The sequence below is a fragment of the Pelophylax lessonae genome (assembly GCF_965119305.1).
Source record: "Pelophylax lessonae genome assembly, chromosome: 5".
NCBI classification, from domain to species: Eukaryota; Metazoa; Chordata; class Amphibia; order Anura; family Ranidae; genus Pelophylax; species Pelophylax lessonae.
In genome coordinates, this window is record NC_138772.1 from 402,797,491 (window position 1) to 402,823,769 (window position 26,279).

At 37.4% G+C, this 26,279-nt stretch overlaps 1 protein-coding gene across 3 annotated transcripts in view; it reads right to left on the reverse strand.

The window, feature by feature from the left end:
• ZNF521 (zinc finger protein 521) overlaps nucleotides 1-18,957 on the reverse strand; it is a 447,433-nt gene extending 428,476 nt beyond the window's left edge. Inside the window, exons 1-2 of one of the 3 annotated variants that reach the window (XM_082258668.1) lie at nucleotides 18,764-18,902; nucleotides 18,009-18,049 (exon numbers count right to left, since the gene is read on the reverse strand). In XM_082258668.1, coding sequence (XP_082114794.1) covers nucleotides 18,009-18,048 — 40 coding nt within the window. In that variant the 5' untranslated portion in view covers nucleotide 18,049; nucleotides 18,764-18,902. Of the gene's footprint in view, nucleotides 1-18,008; nucleotides 18,165-18,763 lie in introns of all 3 variants that reach the window. The other 2 variants (XM_082258669.1, XM_082258670.1) reach the window with 2 other exon arrangements.
• Nucleotides 18,958-26,279: the final 7,322 nt, after the last annotated feature.

Here is a 26,279-nt window from a genome sequence, read left to right on the forward strand (position 1 = left end):
TTTTCCACCTTTAAAGCGGAGTTCCACCTAAGACAAAACAAATTACATAAAAATACCCCCGGGACAGTCAAGGCTAGTGCATTCCACAATGGATAGCCTCTGAACTGTCCCGGGTGGGTTGCACTTACCTTTTAGAAGAAATACTTACCTTGAAAATGTCTTGTCCAGCGCTGCCATCTCAGGTGTGGGCAGCTGAAGCCAGCGCGATCCTCTTCTGCATCCTCTTCGGTCCCACGATGCACTGCACCGGCCCCGCCGTCACTTCCGGGGCTGCAGCGTCATCCCTGCACAGCTTCTGGGCATGCCCAGAAGCTGTTTAGCAAGGTATGACGCGCCTGCACCGGAACTGACGTCTGGGCCGGTGCATTGATTCCTGGGATCGATGACGTTCAGCTCCCAGGAATCATTGCAAGCCGGGAGGCGCAGAGGGAGGAAGAGGAAGTAAGGTAAGTATATTTTCTTCTAAAACAAGGTAAGTAAAAAAAAAAAAAAAAATTGTTTTTCAGGTGACCCGGAGAAAGAAGATGGACCGAAGTTCAATTTTAGGGTGGAACTCAACTTTAATGTGACCTATAAACTGTACAACTCAATTGAAAAACAAACTAAAATCTTTTAGGAGCAGGGATGGGGAGTAAAAGTAAAAGACTCAAATAATGTGGTTGCATAAGTTTGCACACCCTTATATAACTGGGGATGTAGCTGTATTAACCCCAAATAAAGTTCAGCTGTTCTAGTAGGTCTTTCCTGAAATTTTCTTAGTCGCATCCTACAGTAAAAACTAGTGATCGACCGATATTGTTTTTTTTAATGTCGATACCGATATTTTGGTCATCGGTATCGGCCGATATTTTCGGACATGTAAAATGTTTTTTTTTTTTCTAAAAAAGGTACTCCTTGTGGAGGGATCTGGAGGTCTAAAAGACCCCAAACCCCTCCTCAGCACTGAAAAGGATTCGAAACGCCACGTTTGGCGGTTTTGAATGCTGTCAGATTTTTTAATTCAGCGCCGAGTACCCGGAAGTGATGTCATGACATCACTTCCGGGATTTTTACATGGAGACTGGCACATGCGCACTTGCGGCAGGGATACCGGCTTTCACACATCTTCGTGCTACACCGGGTCTTCTATTCGGCGGCGATGGTGGAGGTAGGATGCCTGGGTCTCCCGTCCCACCGGTGAGCCGTGGAAGGTGGCGAGGGGGGGGGGGGGGGACGTCCCCTCTCGCTCCTTGTAATGACAGCCAAGCGGCTTTTTTAGCCGCATCGGTTGTCATTACAAGTCAGCCGACCATCGGCTATAGACACCGGTACCGGGGAGATGCCTCTAGCTGCAGGCATCACACCAGGACATGCACTTTCCCTAAAAAATCAGCAATATCGGTAACCTCAGGGGCCGATTCCGATATATCGGGGAAATTGCATATCGGTCCCTAATATATCGGTTTTGCCGATAATCGGTCGATCTCTAGTAAAAACCATGGTCTACAGAGAGTTTCCAAAGCATCAGAAGGATAAAACGGTATCAGTCAGGAGAACGGTACAAAATAATTTCCAAGGCATTAGATATACCATGGAACACAGTCATCATCAAGAGGAGAAAATATGCCTCAACAATGACATTACCTAGAACTGGACGTCCCTCCAAAATTGATGGAAAGACTAGAAGAAAACTACAGCAACATGAAAGGAGCTGCAGGAATATCTGACAAGTACTAGCTGTGTGGTACATGGTACAACAATCTCCCGTATTCTTCATATGTCTGGGCTATGGGGTAGAGTGGCAAGATGAAAGTGTTTTCTTATGAAGAAAAACATACAAGCCTGGCTAAATTTTGCAAAAACACATCAAAAAGCATGTGGGAAAATGTGTTATGGTCCGATGAAACCAAGGATGAACTTTTGGGCCATAAATCCAAAAGATATGTTTGGCACAAAAAAACGCTGCACATCACCAAAAGAACACCATACCCACAGTAAAGCATGGTGGTGGCAGCATCAGGCTTTGGGGCTGTTTTTCTTCAGCTGGAACAGGGAGGGGCCTTAGTCAAGGTAGAGGGAACTATAACAGTTCCAAATACCAGTCAATATTGGCACAAAACCTTCAGGCTTCTGCTAGAAAGCTGAACATGAAGAGGAACTTCATCTTTCAGCATGACAACGACCCAAAGCATACATCCAAATCAACAAAGGAATGGCTTCACCGGAAGATTATTAAAGTTTTTGAATGGCCAAGCCAGAGCTCAGACCTAAATTAAATTGAAAATCTGTGGGGTGATCTGAAGAGGCCTGTGCACAGGAGATGCCCTCGCAATCTGGCAGATTTGGAGTGTTTTTGCAAAGAAGAGTGGGCAAATATTGCCAAATCAAGATGTGCCATGCTGATAGACTCATACCCAAAAAGAGTGAGTGCTGTAATAAAATCAAAAGGTGCTTCAACAAAGTATTAGTTTAAGGGTGTGCACACTTATGCAACCATATTCGTTTTAAAGGTCACATTAAAAAGGTTGAAAAAGTTCTGAAATGATTTATCTTTGTCTCATTTTTTTTACATCAGAGAAACCTTACATTTTAACAGGGGTGTCTAGACTTTTTATATCCACTGTATGTTCTTGCATTGGTAATGGTAACACATATTGCATATATATTTTGGGGTTATTTATCTTTGCCTAATGGGCCCCCTAACACGTCATGCATTATACATTGCACCTGACCCTTCAATGAATCACTACATATGAATGTGTGTACAGGTACCCTGTGTTGCAGCATATTGGCAAAAATTGGAGCAGGTATATTTTCTGAGTGTATGCTAATTAAGAGTACATAGGAAATCAAAATGACAGAGGCAACAAGCTTCACCACATTAACAGCACAGGCATAGGTACAAATAGGCAGTCCGTGATGCTACTGCATTACCAATTATATTTAGATGTGGAACAACGGGGGAGGGGGGGGGAAAGAAATTTTGGGACTTTATATGAGACTCGTGACCAACAGAGTCTCTATCCCTGTATGCAATGAAGCAAAAGGACAAACATGAAAATTGGGACTTTATATGAGGTGTGACCAGCTAGTGTATAGTAAGGGAAATACAAAAGAAAAAACAAATAAGATAGTAAGTTTATTGGATATCTATAGACCAGTAATGAATATCCATAGACGAACATGAATAAAACCAATATTATTGAATAGAGACATGTGACCCATAAAATCAGAATGAACATGGATGATATGAATATAAATATAATTGATATGATAAAGCCATAGCACTGGTACAAAATAATACAATATAATCATGGTAATGAATATTGATAAAATACAAAAAGGAAAAAAAAGGTCATGAAACAGATGATTGCATAATGTAAGCTTGTAATAATGAAATTGCCTGTGTTGAACTCAACGCGTTTCATGAAAAAAATTCACTTCATCGGGAGTAGGCATAATTTAAGAATCTAGAAGAGCTATACATACATAAGCAACAGTATATGTCCAATCGGCACTTGGGCCTAAAAAACCTATCAAAGGTGTAATTTACAGTAAGGTATCAATTGTTTTTAGGGCTAACAGATAACCAGGGGGTATGTTCAGCCTGGGAACTGAGGGAGCGGATAATCTGTTAACCCCTTACTATACACTAGCTGGTCACACCTCATATAAAGTCCCAATTTTATGTTTGTCCTTTTGCTTCATTATATTTAGATGTGCACAGCACAGTGGCTAAGTGGTTAGCACTTCAGCCTAACAGCACTAGGGTTGCCGGTTAAAAATCCAATTATAACACTACCTGCCTGGCGTTTGCATGTTCTCCCTGTGCCTGCATAGGTTTCCTCCAGGTACTCTGGTTTCCTCCCACACTACTGCTGGTAGGTTAAAAGGCTCCTGTCTAAATTGACCCTAGCATGTGTATGTATAAAGTGAGTTAAGGACCTTAGTCTTTAAGCTCCTTGAGGGCAGAGACTGATATGAATGTATAATATATACGGTATGTGAAGCACTGCATAAATTCACAGTGCTATACAGTATAAGTACCCGTAATACAATAAATAAAGGTCTGATTAAACAGTCACCTCTACAGCATCTCCATATTACTGCCCACAGTTTTCCTGCTTGTCTGAATTACGGATTGGCCAACTTCAATGGAAACCTTTCAACCAACATTTATATCAGGGGAATGATGAGGTAGTTTAAAGGAAGACCAAAATAAACCCAAAGGGTTTCGTAATTTTCCATAACATAAAGAACTATTCTTTATTTGGAAAGACAAGGTGTTCATCTTAGGTAAATGAAGGAGGAGTCCTTCCTATAAAAAACAGCATGTGTCAGTAACCAACCACTATGACTTTACAGCTAGAATGAGAAGTTTGCAATGGCAGCCTCCATTTTTTTGTCAGGAACACAGGAATCAAAATACCACCTGATGTGAGAAAGGATGGTTACCAAGGGATTGGCATCAAGCATAGAGCACATACTTAAAAATGTACCATTAATGCTACAAGCTGAGATAAACAAGATCAAAAGTTCCTCCCTTATTCTTTTATGTTACAATTTCTCCAATTGCCGTGAAATCAAACCTGAACTAGGTTACTAAAAGTGGTCTATGGCTATAAAGCTTACAGGAAAGCCATGATACCTATTGGAAACATTCGCCTAATCCAACTGTAGTGCTTAGAACACACACTGCATGTTCTTGAAAGAAAATTAGCTATTCACATTCTGTTAAGGGTGGTTTAGGGCTAGGTTCACATTTACGATACGCACAGGTGTTTATGTACCCAATAGAAAATAAATCTCTTGACTGGCATTATAACGCTTGCCTGAATCGCTTAAAATAGCACAGGTAACCAAGACATATTTGCCCTACATGATTATCAGTTGATTAATTTATAGTGTGTGTGTGTGTGTGTGTGTATATATATGATAGAGATAGAGATTAATATATATATATATATATATATATATATATATATATATATATATATATATATATATATATATATATATATATATATATATATATATAATGTCACCGAAGGTCCTAATAAAATAAGTTCTATTATTGACTCATACACTATTAAAGAAACAGCTAGCAACTGGTGGTTGTCGTAAGTGATCTTGTAAAATCTGCTATGTGTTAACCAACATGCCAGGCATCTAGCACTGCTGAACTAATGCTTGTAGCATCCATAAAGCATGCTGTACACTACTTGTCAGCAGAGTGAGAAGAAAAATGAAGGGCATTAATAGGTCAAACAAGCACCAACACCCAAGGGATAATATACACACAACATTATAACAATACTTATACAGAACATTAATCATTTCCCCTGAATAAAAAGTCTACCCAAATACATCTTATGCATGCGGAAAACCAACAAAAACATTGTAAATTAGCACTAAATGTATCATTTGTAAGAATTATCTAAAGATAATGATATATGGTTTTCTTCAAATTAATTTTGGTCTCTGCAGAGACAAAAACACACACACACAGACACACACAAATGCTATTAAAAGACTTGGTCTGCACAAAACAGATATAGGTGGATCCTGGCAACACCCAACAAGTTTTTACATCTCTTAGGACTCCAGCAGTGAGATCACCCCAGAATTCTTGACTCTGTGCTCTTTACCATGATGTAACGCATCAACTGCAGGGACTCTCACTGCTACGAGTACATTTTCTCTACATAAAAAATAAATAAATCCCTATATTGGCCACAGCAGGTAGGCAGACCAAGGAATCCAGAGTCCTCAAGTGATATAAGAAGCCAGTGGGTGACTTAATCTAAAATAATACAGTTTTGCAAACACTGGGCCATTTTATTTTTGGAGGTATTTGCACATTTTGGAGACAACCACTAAAAACACACACACACCTATAGTATAAATACAACTTTTACCTTTTAAATCTTCCTTGCATTTCAATAAAAAAAAAAAAAATCTGACTCTGCCAGCTGCCCACTCAGAATATAAAAGGCCAAGTATACTGTATTTTATATCCTGTAGTAAGGATACCGAAGACATACCATAATGAACTCCAGTACGTTCAATACAAAGTACTTAACAACTGTATTTTTAAATCCCACTATAAATCTTCTTTGTTAGTTAGTGCCTGTCCATATACGGTCATATCTCACATACATTCTGAAAGAAGCAGAAATGAGAAAATATATATTTTAGTTGCAATAATTTGAGACCACTCCTTTCTGCTCATTGGGCATGTGGATTCAGTGTCTGAATCCAGGAAGCATAGTTATCCATGTAACTTATAAATTTATACAGATCACCTCAAATGACATCCTCAGTTTGTGTCTAGTTCAATGCAGGAGTGATGTGTCAAATCTCATCCCTTTTTAAATATTTAGCAGAACTGGGATTCTTGAATATTAGATGATTATCTTTATACAAAAAGTCTAGGGTGGCAAGGTTGACCCAGGGCATCAAGGGATACAGCTTTATATGAAGATCGGAATGTACTGTGGGAAAAAAATATATTTGTCATATTTATCCAACATCTTAATCTTTGGCTTATGCAATACTGAATTTTATTTAGAAAATTCTGTACTGAAAAAAAAAAAACATTTCTATTAAAACAGCCCTTGTAGTAGGTAAATATTAATTTATTAAAAGCACCATTACAATAGTGGTTGCCTCCATCAACTGGTAGCTTCCAAGAGCCATTGATGAACAAGCTATCATCTTGTTGGAATACAAACTATGTTGAATATGAATATAAGACAGCAAAGGAGACCAGCAAGCTAATAAATTGAGAGTCTTGTATAGCAACACAGGGTGAACAATCAGATTTTTGATTGGTTGTTAAAAACTTAGAAAACATTGTTTGTTCTCAGAGGCACGGGATGACTTAAGTTTCAGGAGAAGCAGAGGCTACTGTGACAACTGGGCCCTTGCTCCTTTGGGACTCTTAAAAGGTCTAGCTGGCCATATCCTCTTCATTGAGCAAGTGTTCTGAAACCCACTTCTCTAGAAGAAAGGACATTTTGTGTATTATGGAAAGGAGTTATAAGCACTTTGATGAAGGTAGAGAGTAGGGGGGGTTATGAGAATTTGATAAAATCAGGTACAGGAGGTAACAGGGTGGACATGTTAGAAGACGGGGATGTCAACTTCAGGGTAATGGGTTTACGATTGAAGCTCCACAGCCCTGGTACATACCTGGTACTGGAGTCTAGATACTTCAAGCAATACTATCACCCAATAATTTATCTATTTTTTGGGTGATATCACGTTCACGACCAAAGGATTAAAACTTTTTAGAGAAAGTGATCAGACAAAGGGTTTACTACCTTCTCATAAAAAAAAAAAAAAAAAAAAGAAAAAAAAAAAAAGAAGGAAGTAGACCCTGAAGAGTATGCATACATCATCCCCTCCACATTCAAAAATCCAAACACTGGGAACTTTCAAAATTGTTTGTGCAGTCAGATAAAGGAAAAATTCAAGCAAGCTCAATAGCGGACAGGGATAACTGATGAGGTAGCTTCCACACAGTACCTGACAGTAGGAAAAAAAAAAATACAGAAAAGGAGAGCCAAACCAAAAAATGATGAGAGAGTCTAAAATAAAATTGTTGGTACATAGGTCCTAAAATCAGCTCCCATATTGTGGGGGCAACACATTTCCCTTTCATCAGAGCTCACAGAACCCTTGAATGGGTTCAGAGAAAACAGTGAACTCACAGACCTACAGTCTTAAACTCTACTCATGGAGTGACATTAGAACAGTTGAATGAGCTGCTGTAGCACAGTGGGGTTGATTTACCAAAACTGGAGAGTGCAAAATCTGGTGCAGCTTTGCATAGAAACCACTCGGCTTCCAAGTTTTTTTTTTTTGGTCAAAGCTTAATTGAACAAGCTGAAGTTCAAAGCAGATTGGCTACCATGCACAGCTGCACCAGATTTTGTACTCTACAGTTTTAGTAAATCAACCCCAGTGTATATTAACTCGCTATACTAATCAAATCCCTAAGTTGGGAAATGAAACCGTAGCCCTTAAGAGCTGCCCACAGATACAATAGGTAAACTTTGTGAACTAAGCCTACATTTACTACTTATTACCAAAAGCATTTAGTGATGTACTAGTGCAGGCCTACTATTAGCTTTTAAAACATGGTTCTTAAAACAAGAAACACACATGTAGATTTCTGCATACAGACCGAGCTACGCAATGTGTTTTCCTGGAAAAGTGTATTAGAATTCTTTTTCAGCAATGGGGTTGTTAACATCTCAGTGTTGGTGCTGTGGTATGCTCAACAGCAAATTTGACAAACGTTTGTATGCAACCACTTGCGTGTAACGGATATAGCTTACAGTGACCGGCTCGTACTTATGATGCTTTTTACCACACTGGAACTGCACTTTGAAAACCATGGGTCTTTTTTGACCAATAGTTTACAGGGCAACGGTTTGACTGCACCCCAATTTACAAAAGTGGCACAAAAAGCAGGTCATTTAGTAAAACGAGTAAATAAAGCAAAGCCATATTCACTTTATATACCAATCATGCAAGGGAAAAAAGGGAAAAGTGAACAGTTTTAGTTTATTCACTAACATTGAACTTGCTAAGTGAAGATTCACTATGCTTAGTGCATAGCCTCTACTAAATCTGTCACAAAGCATTCATAGACTGTCACAAGTTGGACAATCAGATATTTTCATTGTTGCATAGAAAATGGAGTAAATAACTCACAAGTTCTTGATAGTTTTGTTCTGGGTATTTTATAGATAGGAAACTCCTATCCTCATATTGATTAGTGGTTCCAACTTAATACCAACTACTGCAGTAGGGAACAAATACAAACATACACTCAGCATCTTTCCTAAGTGACTGTTCCGTTTTATTTCACACAATTGAAGGTTTTTATACACATGATTATGTAGGTGTCACATTAATATAAATAGTTTACTTTCATGGTAACAAGGGCGTAACATAGGCAGGCTAATTCTAATCAGGACTCGAAAGAATGCAAACATGTAATGAAATCACTATTAGTGTGGTGTGCACAATGAGTGCAGTGTGCAATACATACAAAATATACAGGATGTACAAATTTCCATTACAGTTTTCATTTCATTTTCTAGTATTGCAAGGCAAAGGCTACAAAATATACCAAATTCTATTGCTTAAAGGTAGGATTTAAGGTTCAAGAACATTGAATCAATTTCTGAACCTTCATTGGGTTAACCGTAACAACTATCTTTGATGAAACTGCTTACAACTATGTATACACTATACAGTTCAGTATAGGCACGGTATAGGCATGCTCTTTATAATCCAAACACATAAAAAGATAGGCATTATTCTGGTATGCATGGGGGCTGCATAAAATATTTGCAGATTATGCAGTTCTTATTAAAACAGGCCATATTCCTTGGATTTATGGAGAATTATGTGGATGCAACTATACAGCAATGCATGGGCTTTTGCAGATCATTAATGAAGTACAGTGATCGGTTGTGTTCAATATTTTCATCATCTAGTCCAAATTACTTCAACTTGCCATTTTAGACAAATTATGAACTATTAAATATTGCGAGACCACTGTAGCTGAACAACCAAGGCAGTAATAAAAAAAAGGCTTATATAAGAAAAACTATTGAGTGGCTGAGGAGCCAGACAACTCAACTACATAAAAAAGGACTGGAATGCAGTTTACCCCCTGAAAGTAACTGGGAAGTGATTGTTAGGACCAAGGACATAATGCAAAATGCACAGTGTATAGCTCCATTTGGCATAGCTTTTCCTGCACGTCATTTAAACATATATGTATTGTGTTACAATACATTTCAACCATGACCAATAATGCTTAGTTTAAAAGTTAGGGTTACAAAAAAAATAATACATCGTGCCGGCAGAAAAACGAATCAGAAGCAAGGGTGCGTGATCAGACAAAGTCCTTATAAAATGGGAATGTATTTATTACCTGTACTTCTATAGCGCCATCAATTTAGGCAGCGCTTTACACATATTGTACATTCACATCAGTCGCTGCCCTCAAGAAGCTTACGATCGAAGGTCCCAAATTCATAGATACACATATTAGGGCCAATTAACTTACCAGCATGTCTTTAGAGTGTGGGAGGAAACAGAAGTACCCAGAGGAAACCCACGCAGGCATCAGGAGAACATGCAAACTCCAGGCAGGTTGTGCTGTGGTTGGGATTCAAACCATTGACCCTAGTGCTGCTAGGCAGAAGTGCTAACTATTTAGCCACTGTGCTGCCTAATTTACTTTATTTATTACAGGAACTTCTATAACCTTGTCAATATACACAGCACTTTACATATATATTGTACATGAACATCATCAGTTCCTGCCCTCGAGTAGCTTACCATTTAAAGGACCCTAACTCATATTCATACATACACATACTAGGGTCAATTTAGACAAAATCCAATTAACCTACCAACATGTCTTTGGAGTGTTGGAGGAAACAAGAGTACCCAGGAGAAACCTACACAGGTATAGGAAGAACATGCCAACTTCAAGCAGGTATTGCCGTGCTAGGGATTCAAACCAATAACCCAACTGCTGCTAAGCAGAAGTGCTAGCCACTAAGCCAATGTATAAAAAAAAATAAAAGAAAGAAAAAGGATATATAGATAAAATGGGTGGAGACGAGTAAAGTACGCTTATGTTTATTATGTGCAGTTCAGCCTAGTAGCAACTTAAAATATAGAGCCTAAATCTAACCAGCATGTAGCTAAATTAAAATGTGGGAGGATATTAGTGCAGAATGCAGAACCATAATTTATATAAAGGCAGGCCTAGGCAACAAAGATGTTGTAGCTATGTAACCCATCTGGATAAAAATATGGAATCTGGCATTGTGAACTTGTCATTAAAAGAAGGAGGCAGATGGTTTAACCACATCGCTTAGCAGCCAAAAGATGGATTCCAATGAGACCAGGTGCTCTGTGCATTTGGTCTGCTAAAGCAGTGGTCCTCAACTCCGGTCCTCGGGGCCCACTAACAGGCCAGGTTTGCAAGATAACTAAATTACATCACAGGTGATCTCATTTGCTGCTCAGTGATTGCAGTATTCTAGTCTGCATCTCCCCAAGGTAATACTTAAAATCTGGCCTGTTAGTGGGCCCCGAGGACCAGGGTTGAGGACCACTGTGCTAAAGGATTAAAGTAACTAAAAGTCAAATTCTTTTTTTTTTATTATTGTAGATAGCTTAGGGGAGGGTTTTAACCCCATCAGTTTTTGTTTTTGCCACCTGTGTCCCATTGGTGACATTACCCTTCACTTCCTGATCCATGGTCAAAACAGGTGGTCGAGAGGAAATCCCTCCAAAAGTGAGGGTCACCAGTAGCAGGTGTTCTAATGCCTCTCCACTCCATCCAAAACTAAAAAGAGCTTGTGCACAAGTTTTGTCTAAGTGCTATGAAAAAGCAACTGCAGATAATCATTTAGCCAAACAAATATTTATTGTGTGTGATTAAGTAGGAATTTGATGTTAGAAACAAACTTCTAATGACAAATTATCTCTCTGAATAAGCAGCCAGGCCGAACCTAATTTATGCCTCTTTTGCTGGTTATAACTATCCACAAGCCATGAGACATTATAATTTCCAGGAGTTGTCTTTTGCATACCCATTGAGTGAGAACATGTGCCTAGGGTCTGATCATTTTCTTTTCATATTTATGGTTAAATGTTTTACCAAAGATACAATAAAAAGGAAATTTGGTCAAGTAACCTCAGCCTGTAAAATGCTGCAAGAAAAATCAGCTGTGAAAAACCTAGTCTGAGTGATCACTGTTCATAGTAACCATCAAGTGTGAACACAGCTTAGAATCTGTTTAGCCAGGATTAACATGTTACACAGAACAATGCCCTTCTATTTTTTGTTTTTAACACTATTTAAAGTTGTAAGAACTTTATCAAGAGTAGCTAACGTTTCTTCTTAGTTCAAAATTAAGCATTCGATTTTAATGAATCATATCAACATGATCAATAGAACAGGAAGGTGAAAGTAGATTGTGGTTCAGAGATTTATGTTCTTCAGAAGGTAGCCATGTAAAATATATATTTTTTTTGTAAATGAACCCAGAAAATCAAAGGAAACCGGACCAAAAGATAATACTGAACAAAAATGTTTCAGTTTTCAGATTTAGCCTTCATTTTAGTTTCCAAGAATATTATGGTTGAGGGTAATACCACCCTATGAGGAGTTAGATGTGTCACATCAATGAACAGTGGCCACAAAGGGCCTCTTTAAATGGTATGTAAACCTAACAATGAACTTTCCCTATCTGATCCTTTTTGGTCTGGAAATATACATTTGAAAGGATTTTTTATATCTAGGTGCTGTTAGAGGAATTTAATTCTGCTTTATTGTGTAACTTCATTACTGCCCAGTTGGCAAACAGAATTGACCTAAAATCTATACAGGAAGCAATGTAACTATTTATTGTTTTTTTTTTTTACTCTAATTTTAAGATATCATTGACAATGGTTCTCTTTACTATAAAACAGCAATCAACTGTAGTCTTGTTTCAGCATTTTCCAGGCTTACTTAATCACAGATCTATGACAAAATCCAGGGTCAGATTACAATTAACATAACGTGTGCATAATATTCCATTAGTGGAATAAAAAAAAAGAATGCCAATCCTTGAACTTTATACAAAAACTCCCACACTTGGGGAAAAAAGAAAAAAAAAAAACTGGAGGCCCACCTCAGTATCTACTAAACCAAAGTAGGTAGAAGGCTCATTCACAGCATAGGCTCTGGGCTGCGCTGGTCAATGCAGTCCCAGCACATAGACAACTGTTCTCCATTGTCTCAGTTTATAGACAGACAGCATTTATTGCAGCACAGCATCTTAAAAAAAATAAAAAAAACAAATCAGACAATATTCTAAACAAGCCAGCTCTTAAACTAAAGAGCGACATGGAAGATAAAAATGTATGTATGTGTATATATTTATACACACACACACCTAAAACTATATATTTGCCCCCCCCCCCCTTTTTTTTTTAAACACTCAATGAGCAAGTTCAGAATTTTAGTTAGATTCTATGAAATACTGGCACAATGGACTAGCGATCTAATAGTTTAACAAAACACAATCCATGGCATGGTGCTCCTTCAGTAGAAACTTTGTTCCCTTACATAAATACTTTATTTGTTCATACAGTTTTCTTTTCAATATGTTTAAAATCAAATCTTGAGGGATTTCTGCATTTCTTGAAAGCAGGAGAGTAAACTATAGAAGAATATGGAATACGTTAGCAAAGAGTCAATATGTTGGCAAGCCAAAGCAAAAATATTTGGTATTTCAACCATGGATCTAAGCTTTGACTAAATACTTTAAGCTAACCTTATTAATGTCTATCTATTGTATTGGTGACATGGATTTGTGCTCAATTTAGGAGGTAGTTTATTCAAATGCTTTCACACATCTGATCCAAGGCGATGTTAACAGTGACTGTTGACTTTCTATTACCCTGCAATATTAATGTAAAATGTATTTGAATCAATAACTTCTGGAACATATAAGGAAGAAAACCTGCTCCTTTCTACTGATACCTTAACTCCCCTAGGCAAAAGAAACATATGGCTATTTTACTGATTTAATTGAAAAAAGATTAGAAAGTTACATTTTCCCAGTGGACAGTGTTGACTTTTGGCAACTACGTGAGCCATAGGACAAAAAAAAAATATATATGTACATACACATATACAAGCACACATGCATATATACATACACACACACACACACACACACACACACACACACATACACCTTGATTTCATTATGAGTTTTAAAACTAACTTTACTTATTTAGTCTATTTTAGTTTATCATGTGATTGAAATATATTTACAGCATAGCCAGAAAAATGGGGGGGGGGGAGAAATAAAAAAAAAAAAAAAAAACACAACCCTATACTGTAATATCAGACATCAACACCGTGTGGAAACAATTATGAGACAGACATTTACAAAGACATTCTAAATCACATCTAGCCAAAGTCGAAAAAGAGAGGAAAAAAAAAAGACAGACACTCAAAAAAAAAAAAAAAAGGGAGGAGGAGACTAAGAAGGAACCAAAACAATTTATCTCCATTTGAAATTGAGGAATAGATCATTAGAGTAAGTGTGGCTAAGTCAAGAAAGAAGGCTTCTAACGTGTAACCAAACAGAAAAGAGCACAATAAAACAAACACAACTATAATGGGCCAAAGCCCATCAATCACTTTTTTTTTTTTTGTTTTCCCCCCTTATGTGCTGAAAAAGTTAGGCAAAATAATTTTAATACTACTCGCAGGCATAATATTATTACAAGTATGTTTTGAACTGGCAGCAATGCTCCAATCCAAACTGTATCTAGTGGGCAGGTAAGAAAAGGAGGGGGGGGGGGTGAAGCATAACGTGTTGTCTAGACAAAACTAATATTTTAAAGAAATACGCCGATGATTCTACTGGAACTATATGCTTCTATATATTTCAAATGTGTTGCAAAAGTTAAAAAATATATATATATATAAGACAATATGCTTAAGTGGTTATGGCTCAAATAAATGAAAAAATAAAAATAAAAAAGTAAATGAACCGCTGTACGCATCATCACTTTCAAATAAGATTTGCCATGTCCCCAAAAGGATGATGCCGCTAAAATTTTAACACAGCAATAATAAACTCTTTATAACAGGCAAACAAAATGCCTACAAGTAGATGCTGATGAATAGCCGGTCCATAATGAAAGTGAACTTTGCAATAAGGTCAGCGTGAATGAAAAACAATGTGACAAAAATGTCAATAGGAATGAGTTCAGTGAAGAACTTCCAATTTTTCATTCACAAGCAACATGTTCCAGCCACATGTGCCAAAGCTTACAGACAGGAGTTCTGGGTGCAGTCACATCCCAATCCTTCTAACTGCTGAAAAGATCAGTTACCATGACTTTTAACGTACACTGTAGCTTTATATATATGGACTAATCCAATACAAAAAGTTGCACTTTGTAAACTAGCACTTTCTACAGAAGTGATCAGAACCAAAATTCCTTAAAAGATCTTTCAAGTATTTATTTGATTTTTCCCTTCCCGCCAATTCATGACAAAATAAGCCAATCCTAATTTTTCATCGAGTAGTAGCAGCAAAACAGCCACATATACAGTTGAGTGTTCTGAAGGCTCTCAGACCCAGAATGGTAACATATTAAGTTTTCACAGTACATATGGAAATGTGCTTTGATGAGGCAGTTGTAGGCATGATGGAGGGTTTTTACAAGAAACTAAAAGCTACGGGTGCTCATACTCAAAGAAATATGTAGGTCAATTGTAATAAATCTCCACCTCTGCTTCTGGTACAACTGGGATAATGAAGATCCTGTGATAAGCAGCTTTGACAAGCCACAGCCTGATGGTATATTACAATTTAATCATTTCTATATTAAAAAGTAAAAAAATGTTTTCCTTTGAAAACACAGTAGGCCTTTACTACAGGTATAGCATTTTACCGAGCTGTAAACCTTAGTCTCATGATTTACCATACTTTTCTGAGGATGTCTTAGGTGACACCACAATTGATGGTGACAATTCTCCATTTTACCGTTCTAATTAGTGGGGTGTGTGGGCATAGCAAATCACTAAAAAGAAAATGTATTTATAAATATAATAAAGGCCATACTAAGATAATGGTGCACAATAAATAAACTCACTAATTTTGTTTAATGTCATCACATTACAACAGTGACATAACAGAGAGTGTGCCCTTTTAACGGTCAATAGAAATTAGTGATATACAGTCATTGGTATGATTTTTTTTTTATTTTTACAGGTCTGGAACTTTTGCGATACAAAAACTTATGTGCAAAAAAATAAATAAAAACTTGGAAAGGTGATAGGATTTTCATAAAACAAAACAGCCTAAAGTATTCATTAAAAAAACAAAAGACAGAAATTAAATCTACAATATTTAATTACATAAAAAAATAATAAAAGAAATAAAAAAAAAAAGAAATAAAAAAAAAAAGCTACAAAACCTTGAAATATCTATATTAAAAGAAGACATGCATGCATGTCTCCAACTACTGTCCTTATAGATACTTATAAAACGGGAGCTAAAATGATCTCTCCAACTGCACACACACCAATATTTACAGCATGACTATGCAGTGCTAACTGAAAACCCATTTCTACAAACCCCATACTATTCCCTGGCACATTTAATAGGAAAGCTTTGTTTAAATGACCCAATGGCGTTTTGAAATATCAGATTGACTCTGGACAACGTTTAATACAAAAATGGACAGCAAGGAAGCCTTCAGTTGCAAAACAGACGCAGGATCTAAACACACATTGAGCCTAAATAATTCAGTGAAACATACATAATATATATCTCGTGACTGTCACTGAAAAAAAAAAAAAACTATTACGCAGTATATTAAAACACAAAAGCAATGTGTTGTATTAAAATAGGTATCAAAAATAGTGGCTTATACTGTAAGCCTTAAAAGAAACCATTGGGCCCATTTACAAAGAAAATAAACAGTTGAGAAAAAAAAAGAAAAAGTCACATTATGTATTTGTATACCAATCTTTTGAGTAATTTTGTTTTAATGGAATCTAAAGAAAAATGCATTAGTGCTTATTCAGCCACAAAACTGTTACACTCAGATGAAAGTTTGGTGAAGTACTACTGGGCTAAGAAAAAAAAAAGTGACAGTAGCAGACTTCTCTCTTGTATCTTTTATTCCACTCTCAGTCTCTGGGTAATGAGGTAGAAGTACAGACGCTTTGAAGCGACTCTCCCCAGTAAGAAGAGCGAGAGGGTTAACTGGTGGTAAAGTGCTGCAATTCTACACTCCGGAGCAGACTCCAGCATTCCAGAGGGCCTAGCACAGCTTTCAATGCAACCACAACAAGCCACCCTTTGTCCTCCTCCTCCCCGGGTAGTCTCTCCTTTCTCTCTCACACACACACATATACACACCAAGTCCAGCACATTGCCCTGACCATTTTATCAGGTAAGACTGCGGCACAAACGGGTGATTTTTGGTGACGCTTCCACTTTACCAAGACCCCCATTGCTAGAGATCCCTACACATACAGCTGCATTTAGTAGCAACCGATCGTACGATCATTAGCAGTTCATCACAACGTTCCCTACATCTAGCGATTGTCATTAATAGCAGGCAAATTTAGTAGAAAATCTGCATTACCAAAAACAGAACCTCTAATAAAGCTTTTATTTATAGCTCTAAAAAAATAAAATAAAATAAAAATCTATAATTTACATCTAGAAAATAAAATGTTTATGCATATATTGAATATAAATATAGGTAGGCCCTTTTTTTTTTAAAAAAAAAAAAAAAAAGAAAAGGGGAGCAGCCTTTGGCCAACAGCAGGAGGTGCCCTGGAAGAGACAGGGCTCAGAGCACCGCTCCTCCACAGTTTCCCCACGACAGACTCCTGCAGCAGGCGAGCCGTCACGTGACCAGACGCCTCCAAACTCTACACATTCCAACACAGTTTTCTGATCAATAAACTTTGCAACATTCCCCCCCCCCCCTCTCCTCCCCAACACCCCCAAAGAAAAGGCTCAGAAAAATACACAGCTAAACCCTAGTCCTCCCCTGCTTTTTTTTTTACCCCCCCTCTTAGTTTACAGTGTAACTCTCTCCAGATGTTGCCAACTCCTGCTAAGTTTCCCCTATGTCTGCGTCCCGGCATGGAAGGGGGGGAAGTTTAGAAATCTAGAAATCATCGAGCATGCAAAGCTAATAATAAAATGGTGATCTATTAAAAAATAAATTAAAAAATAAAAGAAGAAAAATAAATAAAAATAAGGAGCAGCAGCAGAAAAACTGCCCCAGTGCCAGTGAAGTTTGCAGAGCCCAGTCCTAGCTGTCAGTGCTTCCATCTCTGGGATAAACAGGGAGGGTTAGAAGGCAAAGAAAGAAATCAAGACACCCCTAGCTTTCCCTCCCCACCCCCCCCACTTACACAGTAAAAGGAGCATCGCTCGGTCTCTTACCTTTCAGCGATCTTGGTTTAGCTTGCTTGCGGCGAGACATCCTAAAAGCAAACAGCTGAAGTTGTTCAATGTCAGCCCGTTAACAACTATAAGGCAACAGACAACGAGGATCCCCTAAGCCAAGCTTTCCTCCAGCCTCCCTGTCTGCCCTCTTCCCTGGCCAAGAAAAAAAAAAAAAAAAAAAAACCAACTTAAAAAAAAAAAAATAAAAAAAATAAAAAAACCTCTATAAGAAAAGCTGCATTTTAATTTACAAAAAAAAGTATCCAAAAATCACATTTTTTTTTTCTAAAAAAAAAAAAAAAAAAAAAAAAAACTGTGCACACTATCCAAAAGGGGGGAAATATTTTCCAAACAGCAACAGCAAAATTTTAAAAATTAAAAAAAAAGCTACAAAATAATAAAAAACAAAAACAAATAGTTTTCTGTATTCCCACTAGCACTACAACTATAGAGAAGGGAGGAAAGGCTGCTCTGCTGTTGCATAGAGGTGCTGTTTATTTGTTGTTGTTATTGTTATTATTATTATTTGCTTGTTGTGGTGTTGTATAGGGGGGTCTTATTTTGGGGGGATTTTTTTTTAGGGGGGGGAGGGGGGTCTATCTTCCGTTGGCTGGGCTGGTGGTAGAAGGAGCTTGGATGAGCTCCTTGTCTCTGGGAGGAAAAAAGAAAAAAAAAGTCTACGCCTGGATTCGGGAGAGGAGAGCAGAGAGAAGGAGATGTGTGCTGCTGTGTGCTCCCTCCTCATCACAAACCTGCAAGGTCTTGGACTGCGCTGTCGCTCCGGTAGTCCACATAATAATGGAAAATAGAAGCAAGGCCCCTAAAGCCATCAGGATGGCTCCAGAGGGGGCCCCTAACCCGCAGGGACTCGCTCTGTACGTAATCACTGAGGAAATCATTGTCAGCCTGCCTGCACTCACACACAGACAGAGGGGCATGATTAAAAGCCGAGGGGGACTCAGCCAAGACGTGGACTGGACGCCAAAGCAGCTACTCAGACCTGGATCGGGAGCCTCTGCAGGAGGATCGGGGAATAGACGGGAGGAGAAAGCAGAGCGGCAAAACAAGCGCAGCCACAGCACGCCCCATCACACACACACACCACACACACACTCAATGCATGAACCCCCCCTCCCCAATCCACCTTCCCAGCCCACTGTGTGTTATTAAAGATACACAACTACTGCCAGACATGGACTCTGTCCTCCATCACATTCTCTCTGCCCCTCACTGAAGAAAATGAAAGGCGAGAGAGAGAGAGAGCAAGGCATGTTCAGCTATGTGAGAGTGAAAAGGTCCCTCTTCTGGCTGGATTCATGTACAGTGCACAAAGCACTTTCATCCTGGATCTTTTCTCCTCTTCTTCGGGCTTTTCTTCTTTTTGGGGTTTTTTTTAATGTTCCTTTTTTTTATTGTTTAAGAATTGCTTGTTCTTTGTACATTGTTTTTGGTTGCTAAGAAGTAAACTCAAGATGAAAGCACCCAAATTATCTTTTAGGCATCCCAGCTTATTTCCACTTTTTTCCCCCCTTTTATTTTTTTAAATCATAGTTCATTTCTTCTGCACATTGCTTTCATTTGCTGAGAAGAAATAAACCAAATAGGATAGGATCTAAATGATCTTCGAGGCATCCCCACTTACTTCCAATTTTTTTATTTTTTACAGATATTTATTTATATTATTATTATTATAATTTGTTTTTTTTTTTTTTTTTTAATTTTAATACTTTTTTCTCTGCACATTGCAAGCTGAAAGTTTGCTGAGAAAAATTAAAGCAAAAATGATAGGATCTAAAATGGACTTGGAAGCATCCCCACTTCCACGTTTTTTAAATATATATCATTTTTTTTAATTTATTTTTTATAATTATAGTACTTTTTTCTCTGCACATTGCAAGCTGAAAGTTTGCTGAGAAAAATTAAAACAAAAATGATAGGATCTAAAATTGACTTGGAAACATCCCCACTTCCAAGTTTTTTGTAATTATATATCTTTTTTTTTTTTTTTTTTTATAATTATATTACTTTTTTTCTTTGCACATTGCAAGCTGAAAGTTTGCTGAGAAAAATTAAAGCAAAAATGATAAGATCTAAAATTGACTTTGAGGCATCCCCACTTCCCAGTTTTTTAAAAAATATATAATTTTTTTATTTTATTTTTTTTTTATAATTATTAGTACTTTTTTTGCTGCACATTGCAAGCTGAAAGTTTGCTGAGAAAAATTAAAGCAAAAATGATAGGATCTAAAATTGACTTGGAAGCATCCCCACTTCCACGTTTTTTAAATATATATATAATTTTTTTAAATTAATTTTTTATAAATTATAGTACTTTTTTCTCTGCACATTGCAAGCTGAAAGTTTGCTGACAAAAATTAAAGCAAAAATGATAGGATCTAAAATTGACTTTGAGGCATCCCCACTTCCAAGTTTTTTTTTTTTTATATAAATATTCCCTCTTAGATTGTAAGCTCTAACGAGAAGGGCCCTCTGATTCCTACTGTATTAAAATGTATTATATTTTTACTGTCCACTCTCAAGTTGTAAAGCGCTGCGTAAACTATATAAATCCTATAGAATAATAATTAAAAAAAATATATATATATACATATATATGATATTTTTTTTTTTTTTTTTTTTTTTAATAATTATAGTACTTTTTTCTAATTGAGCTTTGGAGGCATCCCCACTTACCCACTTACTTCCAAGTTTTTTAAAAGATTTATATATTTTTAACTTTTTTTTATTTTTTTTAATTTTTTTTATTATAGTACTTTTTTTCTCTGCACATTGCCAGCTGAAAGTTTGCTGAGAAAAATTAAAGCAAAAATGATAGCATCTAAAATTGACTTTGAGGCATCCCCACTTCCAAATTTTTTTAAATATATATAGCTTTTTTTTTTAATAATTATAGTTTTTTTTTCTCTGCACATTGCAAGCTGAAAATTTGCTGAGAAAAATTAAAAGCAAAAATTATAGGATCTAAATTGACTTTGAGGCATCCCCACTTCCAAGTTTTTTTATATATATATATATATATATATATATATATATATATATATATATATATATTATAATTATAGTACTTTTTTTCTCTTCATTTTTTTTTTATAAATTGTAGTACTTTTTTCTCTGCACATTGCAAGCTGAAAGTTTGCTGAGAAAAATTAAAGCAAAAATTATAGGATCTAAATTGACTTGGAGGCATCCCCACTTCCAAGTTTTTTAAATATATATCTCTTTTTTTTTATAGTTATAGTACTTTTCCTGTACACATTGCAAGCTGAAAGCTGCTGAGCAGAATTAAAGCAAAGATGCTAGACTCTAAATGATCTTTGAGGCATCCCCACTTTCTTCCACTTTTTTTCTATTGTAGTGCTTTTCCTCTGCACATTGAAAGCTCCGATAGCAACTAAAAGTGTCTGAGAAGAATTATAGCAAAGATGATAGGATCTAAATAATCCTTGAGACATCCCCAGAAATTTTTTGTTACATTTTTTTTTTTATTATTTTTAGTACTTTTCCTCTGCACATTGCTTTCAGTTGTTGAGAAAATTTTAATCAAAGATGATAGGATCTAAATGATCTTTGAGGCATTCCACTTACTTCCACTTTTTTCCTTTTTTTTGTTTTTTTCCTTTAATTGTAGTGGTTTTTTTTTTACATTTTGTTTAGGAAACGTAGTACTTTTTCTCTGCACGTTGATTTCTAATTCGTGAAGAAGTATTAAAACAGAATTTCAAAATCATCTCTTTGAGGTGTCCCCACTTCCACTTTTTTCCTTTTTTATTTTTTTTAAAAAGTACTTTTCCTCTGCACATTGTTTTCAGTTTCGGAGAAGAATTACAAAAAGATGATAGGATAGAAAACAGCTATGATGAGTCCTCACTTCCTTACAGGTTTTTCCCCTTTTTAAAAGATTTTTTTTTTTTTAAAGAATTTTAAGTATTTTACACTTCCCCTACACAATATCTTAGGTTGCTGTGAAGGTATCAAAGAAATAAAATAGGATTGAAACTCTTTGAGGTGTCCCCACTTCCTTACAATCCCCCTCCTTTTTTTTTTTTTTTTTATTGTAGTTCCTTTCCTCTACACATTGTAGAGGAATTGTAGAGCCTTCCCTCTGCATATTGTTTTAAGTTGCTGAGAGGAGGTAGGATCAAAACTACCTTTGAGGTGTCTCCACATCCTTCCATAAAAATGTTAATTTTTAAAAATATTTCTTAAAGAATTGTCATACTTTTCCACTGCACATTGTTTCAGGTTGCTGAGAGGTGTTAAATCAAAGGCGATAGGATCAAAACTCTTTTTGGAGGTGTCCCTACTTCCTCCACTTTTTTTCTTGCTTTCTTTTCACTCTTCACATTGTTCTTCTAAACTCAAAAAGATTTGTCTATACTGGAGAGATACAGTAAAATAGGATTTGTCTCTTTGTTTTACCTTAATGACCGCTCTCACTACTTTCTTCAATTCCAATGCGAAATGATGACAATGGTGCCCGATTCTTTGTGATATACAACTTTTATTGTAAACCTTCAATAAAAATCTATTGAAAAAGGTAAAGTTGATAGGATTGCTAGCCTCTAAGAAGTGGATTTTAGTCGTATATTTACTCTATTTAGTCGTATACACTGTGATTGTTTTTACTGTTATTGTTTTTTGTGTCTTGTTAAATAAATGACTCCAGGAGAACTTTGTAATCCTTTGTATCTATTTTTTACTTTGATATATGAGTACACCTGTGAAACTTTCCTTTTACTGTTTCAGCAATTTTCTGAGAAAAACTGAAGTGTGGTTTTGTTTTGTGCATCCTGCTGTGGGGTTTCTGGACCGCTGGTGAATAGACCCCTGTCTGCGCAGCTTGCACCCAGCTGGGCACAAAATGTTTACTAAAACAAACTACTATAACATTTTGTTACCAATAACTGAATGTTGTGGCAAATCAATCCGAAAACAGAACATACATGTTTTGCTTTAGTTTATAAAAAAATCTTTTTTTTTTTTCAACTTAAAGTGGTAGTTAAGTCCTGATAAAAAAAAAATCCAGCCCCCCCCCCGCCATTTAATGGCATAATGTGCTAGTATACATTGCATTCTCATTGTTTACTTCCTGGGGTCCTTCTCCGGGTGTCCACATCACACCTAAATGATTTGGACATCTATTGGTGGAAGAGATACTTCCAGTGACCAGGTCCTTTCTCATAGTCTCCAGAGGCAGAACTCCTCATGGGGGATGGGGACCAAAGTCTAAGAAAATAACGAGCAGGAAAATATATCTGGTTCCCAGGGCAGGAAATTACACTTCCGTGACAAAGTTAGAGGAAAATGGAGAGTCCTAAAAAACGATTTCAGGGATTTATGAGCTAAGGAGTAGGACCTCCAAGGTAGTAGTCTCAGAAATACTACCTGTACCTCGAGTCATGCCAGAGAGGCAGTGGGAGATTAGAGAAGTTAACAAGTGGCTGAGGAACTGGTGTAAAAATGAGGGGTTCGGGTTCCTGGAGAATGGGGCCAACTTCTCAGTCTACCTGCTCTTTAGTAGGGACTGACTGCACCTAAATGGGGAGGGTGCATCTTGGCTGGGAGAGAAGATGGCTGAAAAGTTAGACTAGGTGATGGGGGGGGAGGGTCCAGATGTAGAGCTAGCCAGTGGGGAGCAAGGTTCAGCGGGCCTTATTGGGGGCATTAGCGGTAGGGCGACTAGAGATCCAAAACTCAAGGTAGGTAGGTAGGTTGACAAATCGAAAGTGCAGCCTCGTAACATCTAACAAGGATATAGTATGCAACCGGACAAAATTACAAGGTTTGTATGCCAATGCTAGAAGTCTGGCTAACAAGATGGGAGAACTGGAGCTGCTAATGTATGAGGATGATTTCGATTTTGTGGGAATTTCGCAGACTTGGTTTGACAGCTCTCATGATTGGCAACCTTTCAGGGGTATTCCCTTTATCACAGAGATAGGGAGGGTATAAAAAGGGGGGGAGGGGTATTTGTATATCAATAACTATGTGCAAGTGAATATGGAGGACGATATTACTAATGGAGCTAGGGAGGAGGTGAAATCCCTATGGGTAGAGCTTCAAAAGGGAAGGTACTATGGAGAAAGTAATATTGGGCATATGCTATAGGCTCCCCAACCAAAAGGAAGGAGGGGGAGACGGACCTCCTATCACAGCTTGGAATGGGGCAAGGATGGGAAATGTCTTCATAATGGGGGATTTTATTTGCCCAGAAGGATAAATAAATCCTTCCTTCGCAGAAGGAACCGCGCATTCATCTAAAGCTCGCCATTTCCTAATTGTTTTGCAGGACAATTTCATTGGTCACATGGTGAACACACCAACAAGAAACAATGCATTACTAGACCTACTGATTACTAACAATACAGACCTGATTGCAGATGTAGAAATATCGGGCAGCTTAGAAAATAGTGACTATAGGTCAATTAGATGCAGTATACACCACAGAAATAGGAAACACAAGGGTAATACAGGGACACTGAATTTCAAAAGAGCTAACTTCCCCAAATTGCGCTCTTTGCTAGACGATATAAAGTGGGATAGAATCCTAGGAACAAAGAACACTGAGGAAAAAATGGGAGTGCTTTAAGAACATACTAAATAAAGTTATTGGCCAGTGCATTCCAACAGGGAATAAGCTTAAAAGAGCTAAAATAAACCCTGGGTGGCTAAACTCCAACATACAAATGCATATAAAAACTTAAGGGCCTTCAAAAAATACAAGGCTGAGGAGTCATTGGCAGCATTCAACCATTACAAAGAATGCAATAAGAAATGTAAGAGCGCAATCAAGGCGGCTAAGATAGAACACGAAAGGCACATATCGGGAGTAAAAACAACCCCCAAGAAGTTCTTTAAATTTATAACTAGTAAGAAAGAGAGGCCAGAACATATTGGCCCCATAAAGGCCGAAAAAGGGAATCTGGCTATAAAGGACAGGGAGAAGCCAAAGGTTCTAAATAAAGTCTCCTCAGTCTTCACAAAAGAATTGGGGGATAAAGTAACCCAGAATGTATAGTTAATAAGACATCACTGGAAGCACCCTCATGGTTAACAGAAGACAGGCTCAGAACTAGACTTGAAAAACTTAACATGAATAAGTCACTGGGACCAGATGGCTTACACAAGAGGGTCCTTAAGGAACGCAACCAGGTGATAGCCAGACCGTTTTTCCTAATTTTTATGGATAGTCTACTGATGGGAATGGTACCAGCTGATTTAAGAAAAGCCAACGTGGTACCAATATTTAAAAAAGGGATGAGAGATATACCTGGGAACTACAGGCCGGTTAGCTTAACATCAATAGTCTGCAAGCTATTGGAGGGGATGATAAGGGACTATATACAAGATTTTAGTAATGAAAACGGTATAAGTAGTAATCAGCATGGATTCATGAAAAATCGCTCTTGCCAGACCAATCTATTAACCTTCTTTGAAGAAGTGAGCTGCAATCTAGATAAAGGAAGGCCTGTGAATGTGGTGTATCTGGATTTTGCAAAGACCTTTGATACAGTTCCTCACAAACATTTACTGTACAAACTAAGGTACGTAGGTATGCACATAGGGTGAGTACCTGGATTGAAAACTGGCTTCAGGGGCGAGTCCAGAGGGTGGTGATACATGGGGAGTACTCAGAATGCTCTGGTGTGGAAAGTGGGGTCCCCCAAGAATCTGTCCAGGGACAAATCCGGTTTCATTTATTCATAAACAACCTAGAGGATGGGATAAACCGCTCAATCTCGGTAATTGCGGACAATACTAACTTAAGCAGGGCAATAACTTCTACGCAGGATGTGGAAATCTTACTAGAAGACCTGAAAAAAATAATGGGGTGGGCAGTTACATGGCAAATGAGGTTTAATGTTGGAAAATGTAAGGTAATGCATTTGGGTGCCAGAAATACAAATGCAAGTTACTTACTAGGGGGAGAGCCTTTGGGGGAATCTAAAATGGAAAAGAAAGACCTGGGTATCCTAATAGACGACAAGCTCAGCAATGATATGCAATGCCAAGCTGCTGCAAGCAAAGCCAACAAAATAATGGCATGTATAAATAAGAGGATTCACTCTAGAGATAAAACTATATTTCTCCCACTCTACAAGACTCTGGTCCAGCCGCATCTTGAGTATGCCGTACAGTTCTGGGCACCGGTCCTCCGGAATTAGGTGCTTGAACTGGAGAGAATCGAGAGAAGGGCAACAAAGCTAATAAAGGGAATGGAGGACTTCAGCTATGGGAAAGACTCCA